The following is a 20033-nucleotide window of genomic DNA, read 5'->3' on the forward strand; positions in this document are numbered from 1 at the left end:
TTTACTGGAATAGCCCTCTATTTTCAATATGTATTTTGCTATCTTATTCATTGACAAAGTTTACTTGTCAGTTTTTTTTTCTTTACTTATGTCCTGATTTCACTGTTGATAAATGGCAATTTTATTTTTTAAACAGTGGTCCAGACGTGCACCAACACTTGGAGACTTATTTCAGAAATGCTTTAAGATTAGTTGATCCCACTACCAGTGAACAATCGCATAGTGTGTGTTATCTTGTACTGCAGTGTATGGAGGTAAGTTTACATTTCAATGAGAGGATTATAGAAAAACACAATTGCTAAATCTAATATATGCTACTCAATTGTAATTCTTAGAGACTGTTAAGAAAATAAGATGTCAGGTGCAGTACAAGTTTGTTGAAGCTCTTTGATCCTAAATTGTGATGAAGCTTAAGGGAACAATAACTCAGCTTGCTTAATTCTTCCGGTTTTTAAGCCTTGTACAAACAACGTTTTATATTCTTAGCAACTTCCATAAACAAGATGTTTTAAGATAAACAGAAGACAATTTCAGTGTTAGTTTTGTTGAGAAATCATACCGATTAAGGAATGCAATTAAATGCATGTTCTAACAAGTTGTTGTTTGTAATATAGATTGTCAAAATTAGCTAACAAATAAAATATAGTAAGGGAATCTAATTTGCATCCACAGATAAATTTTCAGTTATTTAAAGTTAATTTATCAAATTGGTACACCTGCTAATGTCTCTTTATAGTGTAGACCTTGTACCTTTTTTGTAACAATAAAACTCACCCAATATTAATGTGAACAAGAAGATATATGTTATGGTATTTGTATGGCTTTTGCTCATTGTTCAAGTGAAGTATCTTACATCCATGTAATAAAGTCTCTTGTGGAAAATTGTCTTAAATTTGCAATCATACCACAGCTTCTTATAATTTTTATAGAATTCAATACATTCATATTAGTTTTAGTCTGGTTGATCTAAATATTTCTCACAATTTTATTTAGGATTCTTATCATCAACGTTACTCTGAAGAAAACAGAGAACTAATTCAAGCAGCAACAGAAATGTTGAGGAATTCCTGTAGAAAGATACAATTAGATGCTGATCATCTGCTAGAAAACATGGAACACTTATCCCAAACAAGATTCTCTCTTAGTATGGCAGCTAACTTAATGTATAAAGCATTCATAGAAAAGACTGTCAAGTCAGACACAAGGTTGAGAAGACTTTTTGAGGCAGTAGGAAAACTTATTGAAGAATGTGGATCAAACTGGCCTAGGTAGGAATATATAGAGATGAAACAGCCCCATCTTCAAGTTATTTTAAGACTTTTGTTTAGTATATTGAAAGGAATTCAACTCCTACAGTTGTTAACTACATATTAAGCAACTGCTATGTTCTATTTGAAGTTTACATAAAGCGTTTTAAAAAAATTATTGATTCACCCCACTTTCTAAAGCAAGGAGTATATAGTGATGGAGGAGTACGTCTGTATATCCGTCCTTCTATTCTTTCTTTCATTTCCGCATCCTGTCTCACTTTTGTGTCAACTGCTCATGATCCACTTGACAGATTTTTGTGAAACTAACACTAAATCTTACTCCCATGAAGTACTTTTAGATCAAATCTTCTCTTTTTTAGACGTTACTTTATAAAGTACCTATGTAGATGTTATGGCACTGACTGTTACCAGACTGTTCGTACAGATTGTGATATGGCAATGAAAAGATGGATTAACTTACCAGAACTTCAGAATGATAAGGTAAGTTTTATTCCATAATTTATACTTCTAAACATTGGCTGCATGGAAATGTAGTGATTATTCATTAAAATAAAAACTGATGTTTCACATGTGAAATAAATCCTGTATTGTAATTCCCCTTACAGCAGACAACAATAGGTGTTGGCAATGAAGTTAAATCATAGAAATTAGAAAGCCTTTAAAAAATACAGGGTTTGAACAAAGGGGATCACAATTGTCCAAATGCTAAAAATGTCAATGAGCATAGGGAGGCTAAAAAATATGTAAAAAAAAAAAAAAGAATAAAATTTTACAATCAAAAGGGGTGATATATCTGCCATCTCCTCCTTCACCGGTTTTAATGTTATAAAGAAAATCTCTAATCCCAGAATTAAATTTCAAAAAGTCAAATTTAACTTGTGACTGAACAATAGTTATAATTTACTCGTGTGCTTTACATACACCTTGGTTAATGTGTTGTTGACTGACCATTTTATTATCTTTTATCATTGATGTTCTTGTTATTCTTATTGTGCAAAAATCTATTATACTTTTTTAAGAGTCAAATGATATCACATATATACTTAGAGCAAAAATTAAAGTGGAATGAATGGACACAAGACCAATTTTTTTGAAAGCTGGAAAAACAACAATATATAAAGCAAAGGAAGTGATTTTAACTGCTGTTCTTTATCATAACAGTTACGATAAGGTTTTCAGATATTAAGTAAATAGTACATGATATTAATAGAGTTAAAAAATCGCCTGAAATTTCTCTTACAGATCACTCTCATATTTATCAATAACACCTTCAAAATAGTCCCTTAATGTTCTTTTTTTAATGTTTAACAAAATATAAATGTATTATATGCTTGTATGTAAAACGTGTTAAAAGTCAAAACCACAAAAATCACTTATCCAAATTTTTTTACTTGTTGCGCAAAAACAATAAGTTAAGTGGAACAGATGTTATCATTTTGTGTTTTTGAACAGCATTCATGTCTAATGTGGCAGACTAGAGGGGAAGGTAGGTAACTTAAAAGTATGCAACACATAGAGAATATCACATCCGTATCAACCCGAGACACCTATATAATCCCAAGAACTCTGCTCGAGGGATTATATTGGTTGAGGGTTGAAACGGTGTATGATATTGAAAAAGCCATATCATATACACTTTATTATATATTTCAAGTAGATATTTTTTTCATGACGTGACATCATACAGATTAGGGGTTTGATAAAGCCTTTGCAACGGTGAATGATGTCGAAAACATGACATCATACAGATTAAGGGTGTGATAAAGCCTTTGCAACCCGGACTGGTATCGATATAATCACGAATGGCTGATACTGCACGATTGCCATTGATCCTATTACATAAAGAATTTACATGTATTTACTACTAAGTATATAATAAATTTATTTATAACATGTTGTTTATAACATTCTATTTTAGAAAGAAGAATGTCAAGACAGATTTATTGTTTGTGGAGACGGCTATACACAAATGAGAGAAGCTTTTGTTCAGGCAGCATTAAATGAGGATGCTAAGAAGATAGTTAATTTATTACAGGTTTAGTATTTTTTTAATGATTCTAAGAAATTTGGTCTTGCTTGTTGCAAAACAAGATTATCATCGTTGGACTTTATGGCTGAATGTGAGACTCCCTCTGCTTGCCCATGTCTAACTGTTTTAATATTTCTTTTTGAATTATTAAAAAAAATATAATTATTATAATTGCAAGTAACTATGTAAATAATCATATAGTGTAATTTACAGGAAAATTTTAACAAATAATTAAAGGTTGAGTTTGACAACAAGAAATTGACAAAATGCATAATTTTAACTTTTAATAGAGGGAAGAGAATTCTAAGTAGGCAATAAAAAAAATATAAATCAGAGATAGACAGACAATTCAATGGCAAAACAGAAAAAAGATAAACAGAACAGTCTTAATAAGACTTAACAAACACTTAAGATTGAACTTAAAAGATATAGTAATAGGCTACAAAATAACAGATAGTGAGTATATCGGATTCAATATAATTCTGACAATTATAGGATTTGCAATCTACAAATCGTACTATGTATCAAACCAAAGAAATAAATCTACTAATGTATTCATTCTCTTTAAATCTGAATTTGACGAATACTTTAGATCATACAATCTAGACAAAGAATACACTGCAGTCCGGGTGTTTCAAAATTTAATCTAAAGAACAGAAATTTGTTTTCTTCAAAAAAAAAAACAACATTTTTATGATATTCTTAAGCAGACAGATATCTTAACTATATAAATAAATAAATTACTCACCTAATAAGTTTGAAATCCAAGGATAAAGATATAAAATCGGCAAATTCCACAATAAACATCCATTAAAAAGCATGCTCTCACCTTTAAACAAGGTAAAACATCCGATCAAGAAAATCGATATTCCACACATTTAAACCATGCAATTGATGAACGAGATGACAGTAGATAATTTATTTCGAATTAGTGTATCATATTATAATTGAACATTGTATTTAATTGTAAAAAAACAGTAGATAATTAATTTCGGATTAGTATGTCATATTATTATTGAACATTGTATTTAATTTGTACTATTACTAATATAAAATATAAGAAAATACTGCTTATCTATATGAAACCCTGTTCTTGTAGATATTAACAATATCGGGGTACCTTACTGTTAAAGCTGTAGCGGTAATTTCATTGTTAATAGCTTTAGTGCAATAAAACTTTATTCAAGTGTTAAAAAAAAAAAAAAAAAAGATTAAACAACATGACACCATCCAAAAAATGAGGGTAAAATTATGTCCTTAAACTAGAAGGTTAAGCATTTTGTGCTTGAAATAACTGCTAAAATGATATTTAGAGATTAACCTCTTGAAGAACAAGTGAGGAATATTTTGATGATTTTTTTTTTAATTTTTATTGAAGACTAAGAAGAACAAATGGAAAACAGAAATAAGATTTCTGTTGGTGATCTATAGAGAGTTTACTATGAACTTCTTGTATGAGGAGGCACAACAGCAATTCTCACAGAAAGTAGGTTGTTTTAGAAAATAAATAAAATGAAAGTTGGGGTATGATAATGAGACAGTAAACATAACTTGTCAAGGAAACTATTTTACAAAATTTACATAAGTAGCAGAAAGTAGTGCATGGCCTATGAATCTATCTATATGGGTAGAAGAAGATAGCTCAATTAGAAATATAGCCTAAATACTTGACTTATTTTACTACAAAGACTTGTTTATTTTATTTAATTTAAATGTCCAAGTAAAGATAAAAAAAAATTGTATAAAGAAAATATTAAATTAATACCATGAATAGTTAATCCGTTTGGCAGTACAAAAAGTAAAAATAAAAGTAATAATCAGTATAAATGAAAATTTGAAATGTTTTTGAATCTTTATTAGCTACATGTTTATCTATATATTTTTTAAGGTCAAGCAGTTTCTGCAAAGAACATTAATGAATTGTAATAAGATACAAGACAAGGTGAGTTATGTTGATACAGATTTGTGGCTTTAGCTTTACTTTCTGTAGACCAGTTTAATACAACATTTCTGTAATTATGTCATTTCCTACTAAAATTTTCCATTTTACCCACACAAAAACATTTGCAATGAATTCTGAATTTTATCTGCAGGATTGTTAGGTATTTATATCAGTATTGTCAAGGTGACTTTACCTTAGGTTTCATGAGTTCTATTTTGATAACTTTGTTTTCAACACCTGACATATTTTAAAACAGCTCATGATTTTATTCAAATAGAATTGACTGCATGAAAAAATAGATTTTGAGGTTTAAAAAAATACATATCACTTAGCTACTGTTATGCATAATTCAATGATTTTCTTTACTTTCTAACTTATTCATGTTATTAGTGGGGGGGCAAATTCTTTATTTTAAATATACCTAATTTAGTGGTTTTATCATTTATTCCTATCATATTTAAATGTACATGAGTATTGAAATTTGACTTAAATCTATCTACATATTTTGGATATTACTCTTGTTGATCTAACCTATATTTTTCTTCTTTTATATATTCTGTGGGTTCATTATGATTTGTGGGATACCATTTTCTTGTCGAGCCTGCGATTTCTGTCGCAGAAAGCACGACATAGGGATAGTGAACCGGCGGCAGCAGCGGCGTTAACTAACTTCCTAAAAGCTTTAGATTTTAAAAGGTGGAAGACGTGGATGCTTCATACTTTGTATATAGATGCCTTATGTTATGAAGTTTCCGTCTGTCATATGTCCAATGTCCTTGACCTCATGTTTTTGGTTCAGTGACTACTTGAAGAAAAAGTTAAAGATTTTTTTGTAATGTTAATTTCTCTCTTTATATGAGTAATAGGACAACTATTTTTAGTATGTGCGTACCTTGCAAGGTTCTTATGCCTGTCAGACAGTTTTCATATGACCTCGACCTCATTTCATGGATCAGTGAACAAGGTTAAGTTTTCGTGGTCAAGTTCATATCTCAGATACTTTAAGCAATAGGTCGACTATATTTGGTGTATGGAATGATTGTAAGGTGAACATATCCAACTGGCAGGTGTCATCTGACCTTGACCTCATTTTCATGGTTCAGTGGTTAGAGTGAAGTTTTTGTGTTTTGATCTTTTTTTTGGCATACTATATGCAATAGGTCAACTTTATTTGGTGTATGGAAATATTTTATGATGTACATGTCAGTCTGGCAGGTTTTATTAGACCTTGACCTCATTTTCTTGGTTCATTGCTCAGTGTTAAGTTTTTTATATTTTGGTCTGTTAAACTATAGGCAGTAGGTGACTGTAGGTAAACTATAAATGGTGTATAGAATGGTTGTAAGGTGTATAAATCTGTCTGGCAGGTATCATATGACCTTGACCTAATTTTCATGGTTCATTGGTCAATGTTAAGTTTTCATGGTTAAGTTTGTTTCTTAGATACTATAATCAATATGTCAACTATATTTAATGCATAGATTGATTGTAAGGTGTACATGTCTGTCTGGCATGGTTCATCTGACCTTGACCTCATTTTCATGGTTCATTGGTCAATGTTTAGTTTTTTTGGTTAAGTTTGTTTCTAAGAAACTATAAGCAATAGGTCTACTATATTTGGTGTATGGAATGATTGTAAGGTCACTAAGGTGTACATGTACTTCTGGTTTGGTTAATCTGACCTTGACCTCATTTTCTTGGATCATGTTAAGATTATGTGATACTTGTAGTGAAGCTTTATATTTAGGACTATCAACATAAAATCAATGGTCAGTAAAGGAGGCGAGACATTTCAGCGTGTTATTTTGTGTGTACAGGTGAACCACAAATTTAGATGTTCAACCAATTACTGAATTTTAATTATGTGGCTTTTTATTGATTTTTGATAGGAACTGATCAGAGATCTACTGACAAATAGTGTATGGAGACATGACACTGAAAGAAATATTTCTCCAGCTTTAGACCTTGGACAGCAAGGATTATGTTGCCTGTTGCTGCATTGTATGATTCTGTTCAAAGGAATACCAGGAAAGCAAACATGGTTATCTCCCCTGATCAACATAGTCAACAATCCAGAACTCATGATGGTTAAGACAATGTTTTGTAAAATTTATATTTAAATTTACTGAACAATAATTAGAAAATCTTTAACAGATTTAATGAAATTCTGTGACTCATATCACAAATTTGTATAAGTCATAAGCTTTTCAGTTTGACTAAAAATTAATCATAAGATTTTTTACTATATCTACAAGCTATATATATGTTAAACTTTCATAGATGTTTTGAAAATTGGAAATAAGGTTTTTCAAGAACAAGAAATAGCCTTTGAAGAAAAAGCTTCAGTTATTTTAAATTTTTTCTGTATTTTAATGTTAAATAGATGTTTTTGGCAATTAACACTGCATGGGTTTTGCTCATTGTTGAAGACCATATGGTGACCTATAGTTGTTAACTTCTCTGTTATTTGGTCTCTGGTGGAAATTTTACTCATTGGCAATTAATTATACCACATCTTATTTTTTTTGCGGAGACCAGCAGTCACAGTCAAGACACATGGTTTCATGTAACCCTTTACAAAATTTTTACAAGCTTCTACAAGTATGTTGCAAATTATGTGTGAAAAGACAGTATACTGGGTCTTTTTGGCTTGGTAGAAATGTTGATTCAGTCTTTTATTGTAAACTAAATAAAAACCCTAAAAATGAAGACATTAGGTATGTGACAAATATCCACCAGAGTCAAAACGATGTGGATGTAAGCAACTGTAGATGTATAGCCTTGAATAATGTGCAAAAACTCCTTGTAGTCCGTTATAAAATGCCCTGACATGACAAAATTTTATTCAATTAAACAAAAAAGACCATGGCCTGATTAATTGCAAAACAACAAACAAAAATCAAATTACACAGACTGGACATATACTGCATTACAGTCTCCTGACTAGGGATAGGCACATATTCAATGTGGTGGGATTAAACTTATTTAGTGCTCAATCCTCTCCTACAGTTATGTAACAGCATAACATGGGAACAAAATTTCAAAATCAGTTGGAAATGGCTAAACTCATCAAAATGACTGGAAGCACAAAAAACAACTAACATAAAGAAGAAAGACACAGTACTTACTAATCTAAGAGTACTCGTCTAACCTATTACAGATCATTTTGGTGAGATGAATACATGGCTACGTATATTCTTTTAAAATTTGAAAAACAGCTTCAAAATATTTTTGTGAAGTACAAATTGGCATATATCATAAGGAGGCTAATGATACTGCATTGGTTTGAAGAGAAGCCATTGTTGCTACTGGGCAACTGAAACCAAGATCACATTTGATGAAAAAATCTTTGGGATATATTGAGCTGTTCTATGCAATATTTGTATAAAATACTTTCCTACAAATACAATTTCTGTTTTTTTTGTACATCCCTTTTATTTTCACTCAATTTTTTTCAGGAATCTTACTTTCCTACAATGCCTCAGGATGATTTGGATCTGATTACAGAAGCAATGTTGGCCTCTAGACCAGATGACGGCAGTGAAAATCCAGTGTTTCACAGTAATTACTATTGTTCTCACTCAAATAGTTTTTTTTGTCCCCTGTGTAATGCTTTGCGAGGGACATGGAAATACTGGACGGACGTCCGTGTGTCTGTCTGTCCAGTCTTGTTTGCGCTCTCACAGGTACAATTCTTGCCAGATTTTATAAAACTTCCGAAGACACATTGGTTTTCGCACTCTAACTTTAGTTTAAGTGAATGGATCTCTATGAAATTTTACCATAAGTTTCAATACCACAAAAGGAAGGTTGGGATTGATTTTGGGGGTTATGGTACCAACAGTTAAGGAATTAGGGGCCAAAAATAAGCATTTTTGTAACTTCCAGACATAACTTGTGTGTTAGTGTATGGATCGCTCTGACATTGTACCACAAGGTTCCATATCACACAGGGAATGCTGGGATTGATTTTGGGGGTAATTGCCTCAAAATATTAGGAATTAGGGGCCAAAAAAGGGGCAAAAAACAAGCATTTTTCTAGTTTCATGACAATAACTTGTGTGTAAGTGTATGGATCTTTCTGAAATTGTACTACAAGGTTCCATATCACAAAGGGAAAGCTGGAATTGAGTTTGGGGGTAATTGACCAAAACGTTTAGGAATAAGGGGCCAAAAATAAGCATTTTTCTAGTTTCCAGACAATAACTTGTGTTCAAGTGTATGGATCTCTCTGAAATTGTACTGCAAGGTACCATACCACAAAGGGAAGGCTGGGATTGAGTTTAGGGGTGATGAATCATAAGGGGGTTCAAAAAATTTGGGGGGGGATTTTTTTTTTTTTTCCTTTTTTTCTTTTTTTCCTTTTTTTTTTCTTTTAAAATTTTCCATTTTAAGTTGGTTATTTCTGTTTTATATTTAAAAGCAAATAATAATGATATGGTAGGAGATACACACCAAACAGGATGTGTAAATTATTATATAATAAGTATTGTGCAATAGCAAGAAATATTCAATTGCACAGTATTGCACAATAGCAAGAAATATTCAATTGCACAGTATTGCGCAATAGCAAGAAATCTTCAATTGCACAGTATTGTGCAATAGCAAGAAATATCCAATAGCACAATATTGCGCAATAGCAAGAAATTGTCAATTGTACAGTATTGCGCAATATCAAGAAATATTCAATTGCACAGTATTGTGCAAAAGAAGATACTTCGTATAAATTGCTTATTTCTTGACCAATTTCAATGGGGTTTTATTCTTGAATTCTTGGGGTTCTTTAATATGCTGATTCTAACCGTGTATTAAGTTTTTGGATTTTGGGCCCCGTTTTTAAATTGGTCCACATTGAGGTCCAAAGGGTCCAAAATTAATTTTTTTTTGATTTCATCAAAAATTGAATTATTGGGGTTCTTTGATATGCCGAATCTAACCGTGTATTTAGATTCTTAATTTTTGGTTCCGTTTTCAAATTGGTGTACATTAAGGTCCAAAGGGTCCAAAATTAAACTTAGGTTGATTTTAACAAAAATTGAATTCTTAGGGTTCTTTGATATGCTGAATCTAAACATGTATTTAGATTTTTGATTATGGGCCCAGTTTTCAAGTTGGTCCAAATCGGGGTCCAAAATTAAACTTTGTTTGATTTCAACAAAAATTGAATATATGGGGTTCTTTGATATGCTGAATCTAACCATGTATTTAGATTTTTGATTTTTGGGCCCCATTATCAACTTTGTCCACATTGAGGTCAAAAGGGTCCAAAATTAAACTTTGTTTGATTTCATCAAAAATTGAATTCTTGGGGTTCTTTGATATGCTGAATCTAACCATGTATTTAGATTTTGGATATTGGACCATAATAGGTGAATGTCTAATTTAAAATTTTTAAGTTCTTAGACCACATTCATTCTGTGTCAGAAACCTATGCTGTGTCAAATATTTGATCACAATCCAAATTCAGAGCTGTATCAAGCTTGAATGTTGTGTCCATACTTGCCCCAACTGTTCAGGGTTCGACCTCTGCGGTCGTATCAAGCTGCGCCCTGCAGAGCATTTTATTAGCTCACTGGGGCCCTTCGGGGCCGCATGTGAGCTTATGCCATCACTTTGCGTCTGTCGTCGTAAACTATTTCAAGAATCTTCTCCTCTGAAACTACTGGGCCAAATACCTTCAAACTATAAAAGAATGTTCCTTAGGGTATCTAGTTTATAAATTGTATCCAAAGTTATGATCCATCAACAAACATGGCCGCCATGGCTAGAAATAGAACATGAGGGTCAAATGCAGTTTTTGGCTTATATCTCAAACACTAAAGCATTTAGAGCAAGTTTGACATGGGGGTAAAAATGTTTAATAGGTCATGATCAATATCTATCAGCCCGGAAATTTTTATACAAATCAGACAACCTATTGTTGGGTTGTGCCACTAAATTGGTAATTTTAAGGAAATTTTACAGTTTTTGGTTAATATCTTGAATACTATTGAAGATAAAGATAAATTTTAAACAGCAAAAATGTTCATCAAAGTAAGATCTTCAAAAAAGTGAAGATGACTAAAATTGTCAATTGACCCCTTAAGGAGTTATTGCCCTTTAAAGACAATTTTATACTATTTGTTCATCATATTTGCTAACATTTAAAAAATTTCTCCTTTGAAACTACTGGGCCTAATACTTTTAAATTTTAACTGTTCCTTAGTGTAACTGGTTTATAAATTGTATCCGAAGTTTTGATCCATTAACAAACATGGCCACCATGGCTAAAAATAGAACATAGGGGTCAAATGCAGTTTTTGGCTTTTATCTCAAAAACTATAGCAGTTCGAGCAAAAGTGACATTAGTTAAAGTGATGAATAAGTCAAAATCTATCTGCTATGAAATTTTCAGACCAATTTGACCACCCATTGTTGGGTTACTGTTGGAAATAGTTTATTTTTATTAAATTTTACTGTTTTTGGTTATTTTCTTTAATATTATAATAGATAGAAAGAAAGTATAAATGGCAAAAATGTTCAGCTAAGTAAGATCTACAAATAAGTCAAATGATCAAAATAGTCAATTGACTCCTTAGGATTTATTACTCTTGAAACATTTATTTTTTACATTTTTTCATGCAAGTTAATTACTTTTTCAAAAATCTTCTTCTCTGAAACTACAGAGCCAAATACTTCCAAACATTAACTAATGTTCCTTAGGGTATCTTGTTTATAAATTGTATCTGTTGTTTTGATCCATGAACAAAAATGGCCGCCATGGCTAAAAATAGAACATAAGGGACAAAAGCAGTTTTTGGCTTATATCTCAAAAACTAAAGCAGTTAGAGCAAAAGTGAAGGGGAGTTAAAGTGATAAATGGGTCATGATCTATCTGTTAAGAAATTTTCAGACAAATTTGACAACCCATTGTTGGGTTACTGTTGGAAATAGTTTATTATTATTGAATTTAACTGTTTTTGTTTATTTTGTTTAATATTATAATAGACAGAGAGAAAGTATAAATGGCAATAAATGTTCAGCTAAGTAAGATCTACAAATAAGTTAACATGATCAAAATAGTCAATTGACCCCTTGAGGAGTTGGCTTTCATCTCAAAAACTATAGCAGTAAGAGCAAAACTGACATAGGTGAAAGTGTTAAACAGGTTTAGATCTACCTGTCAAGTAATCTTCAGACCAATAGGACAACTTATTGTTGGGTTACTGTCCAGAAATAATTAGTTTTTAGGAGATTTTACAGTTTTGGGTTATGTATTATCTTTAATATTATTATAGAAAGAGAGAAAGTGTAAATGACAAAATTGTTCTGCAAAGTAAGATCTACAAATAAATAAGTCAAATGCCTGCAACTGAAATTAAAGGTGAGTGATATCAGGCTCTCATGAGCCTCTTGTTTTAAAAGAGTTGTGCCCCTTGGAAATATTAAATTTAGAGAAAATGGCCTTGTTAGCGCAACAAAAAAAAAAGGGTCTTATTTAATTATTGCCCTTGTACCTTGCATAGATCAAATATGTGCAACACAATGGGGGACATTGGAACTCTGTTCTTTTATTACATTTTATTTTATTTAGATTTAGAACTTTTCTATTCAGATCCTATTTCTTTACCTTGAAGAAGCTTAAGCTTTGTAAAATATGCATTTTTAATCCAAAAATTATTCAGTTTTTCCAATTTATATTGAAAATTAATATTGGGAGTAATATATGGGCCTAATATGGTTAATTTGAAAATATAACAACAAAATTGAAAAACTATTTCATAAAATCACCAATTTTGTGTTGCAGGGGAAATAACTTCAGAAGAATGTCTGATTTAGGACTAAAGTCTTGTACATATGTAATAACATTTTATTAAACCTATCATTCAGAAGGAAAATTGATAGATTCAATTGGGATATAAGTTTGCTGGGTTGTAAATAAATACATATTTTTTCAGGATGTCCAAATGGTCATCTGTATGTTATTGGTGATGTAAGTATATATACTTATCAATCTTCGGGATATATAGATTCTACCATGCCATCCATTGATCACAATATTTATTAAGATAGTTAAATTTTCAAACTTTATAATGCAAGGTTTACCAAGAATTTTAGAATAAGGAAATTTAACTATCTATTGTGGATAAATATTTTAATCAAAGTGGTAGAATCTGTTTCTTTAATTATATATATATAATGATTTAATAGAAATTACAGAACCAATGTTCAGATTAAATATGGCCGAAAATTGTACAAGACAAATTTAATCAACTTGTGGTTTCACAAAATTAATCAAACGGATCAGTACCGGTTTAAATGCATAAGTATGAAGTCTTTTTACTAGTCAGTTTTGTATAGATCATTTTTATTTTATAATTGCTGGTTAACAGCACAATATTTTGTAAGTTTATTGGAAGATCCATCTTCTACAAGTCAGTTAACTGCTACTGCACAGCACATCTTAAGTCTACTATATTTCCCTTGTATTTTATTTTATTTTCTAGTTGTTTTTTTGGTTTTTATTATACCCCCGCTTTAAAAAAGTGGGGGTATACTGTTTTACCTATGTCTGTATGTCCATCCATCAGTCCGTCCGTTTGTCCCATGAATATTTTTCGTCACATCTTTCTCAGGAACTACATTACAAGGATTTCTGAAATTTGGTTTCAGGGTTTATATGAGTCAGCTATACTGTGTGATTCGTTTTCAGATTCATCGCTCAACAACTTCCTGTTTATCTTATACTTTTAGCGGGCGGGGGTATCATTAGTGAGCAATAACTCACAGATTCACTTGTTTTATTAACTTTAGAAAGGCGATGAAGGATTTGCTGTTCATTATTTTGTCATTAAAATTGATGACTTCTCCTTGTATAACAATTTGATAAGAAGTTTTTATTTGTAGTGTGGAAGGCCAACAGTTATAGCCAGATGTAAAGCACAGAACTGTGGACTTGAAATTGGAGGACAAGCACATGTGCTCATAGCTGGAAATATCAAGGATCAAGGGTATTTTAAATTGATTGAACATATTTCTTTCTTCCTAAGAAAAAATCATCAATATAAAATATGTGTTTATGAGATAATAAACAAAAGTAAAATTGTTAATTGAACAATTAGAAATAAATGTAACAGATTTGAGATAGCCCTTGCATGTAACCAAAAAGTATAAATTTCATGGTCCCACATTTGACGTTACACTTGATGACAGGAAAACGACAACCGTCTTGCTTTCGTTATCTATAGATTCTATATTTTGCATTATAAAGTTTTGAAAAAACCTTTTCTGGCCTACATCAGTTGGAAAACACAAAATAACGTGAATTAACCATGAGTAAATGGTCAGTTTTATTTTGTCTTTGTTTCTGGTAATTGGCAGATTACGTGGATTTGGTATTAATTTCGGTTAAATGTGTTTCTTTTGTTAAATTCCCTGTTATAGAATCTAATCATGTGGATAATCCTTTCTAAAGGGTATACAAAAATGTGTTAATTTTTATTTAATCAACCTCAAAAATGAATATTTAACCAATTACATAACTATATTTTCCATTTGGTGCATGACAAATTAAATTGTCCACAATACTGTAGATTCTAGATTACACGGTCATGACTTCTCTCTGTGTCCACACATATACTGAAGTAAATATATTTTGTGCAGAGTTGACACTACAGATACTGGACACATATTAGGAAGGGCCAACTATAGAAATGTAGTCCCATTTCCTGAAAGAAGTCTCAAACCTGCAAATTGTGCAATTATGAAGTTACTGTTGCACATGGCAATGTATATTGGTGCAAATAACAATGCACAGGTAAGTTAAAATAAACAAATAATGATGAAAAAGTAAAATCAAATTCATTTAATATTTTTCAGAGCCCCTTGAAAAACAAGCAAGATGTAAAATCTCTAGTCCTTCTTTGAATGAAAATCTTAAATTTTTTGTCATACACTTTTCACCATTATTTTATACACCTGTCGAACACAATTTATGGTATACCAATGTCCGGCCATCAACACTTTGTACAATACCTCAATTTTGCTTTCACCAATTCTCATGTTGATTATATGAGGATTGACAAAAGAAAGCTCCCATTTGATTTTAATAATTTTTGGCCTTATCGTTCCAGAGTTTAGGTTTTTGATAAGTTAGAGTGTTATAAGGTTTGATGAATGTAGACTCACTTTTGATTTTGGAAATTTTCTTATTTGTCATTCCAGAGTTGTGGGACTTTTTAAAAGTCGGATTTGTTGCAATATTTATATGCCTAAGGTATTCTCCTGCATGTTTTTCTACAGGGCCATTTTATTTGCTTCTGATTAAATGCCTTCTAAATATTCCATTTTATTCTTGCAACAATTTCAATATTCACAAAAAAAGTGTATCAAACGCTTTTATCAGCTGTTTATTTATGACTATATATTTAACGTAGTGAAATTTTTTAGTAAAAATTTGCTGCTACTACATGTACATTAAAGAATACTCAAACTAAAAAAAATATTATGAATTCTTTTTACAGGCCATCTGCAGATCCATCAAGCCAGATATAGAGCAGAATGATGTACCTTCATATCTACTAAGTCATATACAGAAAGATCTGAGATCAATATCTACAGTTCTTGGGAGGAGTGTAGAAAATGTGTTGGTTCTGATACATTTTTTATTAGCAGAAATTATGAACAATCACACCCAAGCTAGAATTGGTAATATTCTACATTAATGGAATTGATAAGTTATAGAGTTGCAGAAGGGTAGTAGAATTATTTAAGGATGTGTGGAAATCAAGAGTTCTCAGGGATTACTGGACTGAATTTGCCACTATGTTTATAATGTAGGACAGAAAGTCACAGGACAAATAGTTAAAGGCAAAAAGTCACAGGACAGGGGAGAGTTGGGCACCCACAAGCGGGCGCATTACATTTGTGCCAATTTTTACAAAATCCAATCTTTCATTTGCACCACAAGGTTATATTTCATTTGCGCCAAAAATAAGAACTACATTTGCGCCATTTTACAGGTAACATATAACTGAAAAGTTTAAATATTCATTACTATATCGTGAATAAGAATAATTTTTTAGAGTATTCCCCCCACCCCCTGGGTTACAAAGTGAGTTCATATACTCATTTCTAATATATAAAAAAAATTAGAGTCCCTTAGATTTAAAATTATATGACTGATTTTCATACATGTGATGGTCTGTAAAACTCAGATCAGGAGATTGGGAAATTTTTGTCAGGAGTTTAGACCTCAGATCAGGAGGTTTTTTTATCGACATAAAGTTTGTCGTAAAAGTAACCGTCTGATGTAAAAATTGTCTTTTAAAGTGTTTTTTTCTTCAATCTTCCATCTGAATGTAATTTGTTTCAAGCTATTTGCTTATTGCTTTGTTTTTGTTTGTTGATTGTTGACTGCCCGTAAATAAAGTACATTTTTTGTACTATGTTTGCCTTTTCTTTGAGTACTAAGAGAAAATTAAAGTATATTGTTTTATTCATGCCACTCATCTTTTTTTATTAGTATTCAATGTCATTTGCAAATAAATAAAAGAAAGAAATATGCTATACATTTATAACATGATAAATTGATGATAGTTTTTAAGCATTAAAAAGTAATTTTGCTCAAACACTGTAAAATATATTAGCTATTAAAAGAAGTCTATTTTACATTGACAAATGTTATTTGATAACTGATGCACTAGTCTTGGAACTCTGGGTCATGTAATAAGTACAAGCAGACTTGGCTGCCTTTAATACAATTGACTCTATATTAAAGTAATTCTGATCCTGGTAACAGTTTGTGTAATTGTTAAATCTCATCACTGAGAAGGCTGTAAATTGTATTTGAGTCAATGAATCTGCTGTGAGTTTGGATTTTCTTGAGAATGCTGAGGGTCCTTTAATGTCTGCATTGGAGTGTGAAATAGCTAGTTTATCTTTGCTGATCGAGTTGAAAGTTTATTTAATGTTTTTTCGGCATCAAAACCTTCTGATCGATGTTTTGTCTTTTGAAAACAACATTCCACTTTTCTGTCATTGCCGGTATTTACTTTTAATCATCCTTGTCGTGTGCCATAAACAGAAGACAGATCGAGTAATTGACACCCTATCACCTGTTTATTGTTTAATCAACCTATTATCAATTGTTAATTAGCCATCGACCAGGTCAAATCTACACATGTTGCGTAATCAAGTAATGTCAGTTACACAGGATATGTTTGATACACTCGGGTTTTTACGTCTTCAATGATAAACATTTGTAAACATCGGAGTAAAAAATGGCGCTTGCAAATTTTCATTCATGAATTTTTTTATACACAGGATTTTTTCTCTTCAACGGGAGGACGGGAGGAGACCCTTGAAAACGGGATTATTGTACTCCCGTCAGGAGGTTCACTTGTATGGATTTTTTATGAATATGTTTTTTTTATGCAATCAAAAGTTATTATTAAAAGTCTCTTTTGAATAAAACTATTTTTAATTCTATTTACTTGTATTTACCTGTATTATTGGCGCAAAAGCAAAGCACCACCACAAGCATGTTCAACCCTGCCACATTCTGTATGTGCCTATCCCAAGTCATGTGCCTGTAGTTCAGTGATAGTTGTTTGTTGTTATAATCATATTTGTTTTTCTTTCATTGTTTTGTACTTAAATCAGGCTGTTAGTTTTCTCATTTAAATTGTTTACATTTGTCATTTCGAGGCCTTTTATAGCTTGCTACAGTGACCTACTGTTGCTAACTTCTTTATGCCTTTGGTCTGGTGGAAAGTTGTCTCAATGGCAATCATACCATATCTTCTTATTTTTATACGGGACCAAAAAAATAGACTTATTTTTTATAAATCATTTTGAATTTTTCTTGATTGATTATACATTAAATAAATTTGTCAACAACAAAATTTATTGCAAAGAATTTAATATTTGATCAAATTATTGTTAAGAAATCAAGCTGTCAAAAGTCATTATAGTGCTGGCTTCATGGTGTCTAGAAATATATTCTTTGTATGATTAAAGTTTGATAATTATTCATTTGATAATGCGAATGAGCAATTTCCTACACTGTACAATGATTTTTTTTTTAATAAAAAGATATTATTTCAAGAACTTTTTTCTTTCATATTTAAACAATAGTAAATTAATTAACATTGACTTTTTGTCCCTCCTGTCTTGCTACTATCTGTTTACCTTTGTTTCCAAGCATTCACACAATCTCAGTAAATGTGGTTCTATTTCGAGAGCTGTTTTCTTGTGAAATTAGAAACTAAAAAGGTTCAATTGAATGATACATATTTCAGAGCATCACAAGAGTTAGTATATATAGCTCTTTTACACAAATATAGAATTAACAAATTTGCAGGAATTTGGTAAAAACATGAAGCATTTTACTGTTGATATTTCTAAATTTTTTGATGCACATTATGCATGTATTGACCTAGAAGTGAGATAACAACTCCTACACAACAATTGCTTATGAAACTATTGAGGATATTGTTTTTAAATGAATCTAGAAAACTTTGAAATGTTATTTTTAGGTGAGAGAGCAGAAGATGGCATTTGTTTACTGAAGGATAAACGATCAAGAGAAACCTGGGAAGACAACTTTAATAAAAGATATATTGCACCTATTCTTGAGGTGAGAGCTTATTTTCTAGTTGTATCAACTCTCTTTATTAGGGCCCCGCCGAATGGCAGGTCACGCTATATTGATCAGTCTGTCCGTCTGTCCATCCCTCCGTAACAAATTGTGTCTGCTCTATATATCTAGAGAACCTTTACGATTTCATACTTTATACTTGACATGTATGTTAACCAACACCAGAGGGTGTGTCATAATGTTTGTACAACTTCCTAGGTCAAAGGTCAAGGTCAAAAACTTTGGTTTTCAGTTGACAACCCCATGTCTTATGGTAAAGATCGTGTCTGCTCTATATCTTGAGAACCTTTATGATTTCAAAGTTTATACTTGACATGTATATTAACCAACAACAGAGGGTGTGTCATAATGTAAGTACAACTTCCTAGGTCAAAGGTCAAGGTCAAAAACTTTGGTTATTAGTTGACAACCCAATGTCCTATGGTAAAGATCGTGTTCACTCTATATCTAGAGAACCGTTATGATTTCAAAGTTTATACTTGACATGTATTATTAACCAACACCAGAGGGTGTGTCATTATGTATGTACAACTTCCTAGGTCAAAGGCCAATGTCAAAAACTTTGGTTTCAGATGACAACCCCATGTCCTATAGTAAAGATATAAATTTTTTTACCACACGTTATTCACAGTGGGGCCCACAGAGATGGCTCCCATCTCAATTATGTCTTAGTTTATGGTCAATTACTCATCAACAATAAACCTATAAACAGCATCCCAGTATTGTTAATTTATAATCTTTTAAGCAGTGTGGTCATACCAGGTGAAAGTCTATTCATTTCAACTGAGTCAACTTTACAGGATCATTCATGAAGGATTGAGCCTTGAAAAATTCTGTTTTTATATCATTGGGGTTTTTGAGGAGAGATAATATATTTATGTTATCCTCCTTAAAACTAGTATAGTAACTTCAAAAGAGCATTGTTCCTACAAGATAGTTCATACATCGCCATCAAGTGTAAGAAATATAAGTATTTTTTTCAATCGGAAGGTGATGAAGATGTTAAAACAAATCACATAGTAAAGCAAGCTAGGCATCAGATTTCGAGAAGCTCTCATTTGTAATTCCTGAGACAAATGCGATAAAACTTTCATGGGACATACAGACAGAGATTAACAAATTTACTCCCCCCTCCTTTAATTGTAGCTGGGG

At 31.5% G+C, this 20033-nt stretch overlaps 1 protein-coding gene across 1 annotated transcript in view; it reads left to right on the forward strand.

The window, feature by feature from the left end:
* The window catches only part of LOC127724922 (E3 ubiquitin-protein ligase rnf213-alpha-like), a 162369-nt gene that overhangs the window by 121549 nt on the left and 20787 nt on the right, over window positions 1-20033 (forward strand). Inside the window, exons 58-70 of the mRNA XM_052231925.1 lie at window positions 137-254; window positions 994-1268; window positions 1631-1751; window positions 3190-3306; window positions 4679-4786; window positions 5189-5242; window positions 7132-7329; window positions 8701-8803; window positions 13180-13214; window positions 14129-14232; window positions 14885-15038; window positions 15745-15928; window positions 18760-18860. Of these exons, the coding sequence (XP_052087885.1) occupies window positions 137-254; window positions 994-1268; window positions 1631-1751; window positions 3190-3306; window positions 4679-4786; window positions 5189-5242; window positions 7132-7329; window positions 8701-8803; window positions 13180-13214; window positions 14129-14232; window positions 14885-15038; window positions 15745-15928; window positions 18760-18860 (1672 nt within the window). The remainder of the gene's footprint in view (window positions 1-136; window positions 255-993; window positions 1269-1630; window positions 1752-3189; window positions 3307-4678; window positions 4787-5188; window positions 5243-7131; window positions 7330-8700; window positions 8804-13179; window positions 13215-14128; window positions 14233-14884; window positions 15039-15744; window positions 15929-18759; window positions 18861-20033) is intronic.

The sequence above is a fragment of the Mytilus californianus genome, unplaced genomic scaffold, assembly GCF_021869535.1.
Source record: "Mytilus californianus isolate M0D057914Y unplaced genomic scaffold, xbMytCali1.0.p SCAF_14, whole genome shotgun sequence".
In the NCBI taxonomy this organism is placed as follows: Eukaryota; Metazoa; Mollusca; class Bivalvia; order Mytilida; family Mytilidae; genus Mytilus; species Mytilus californianus.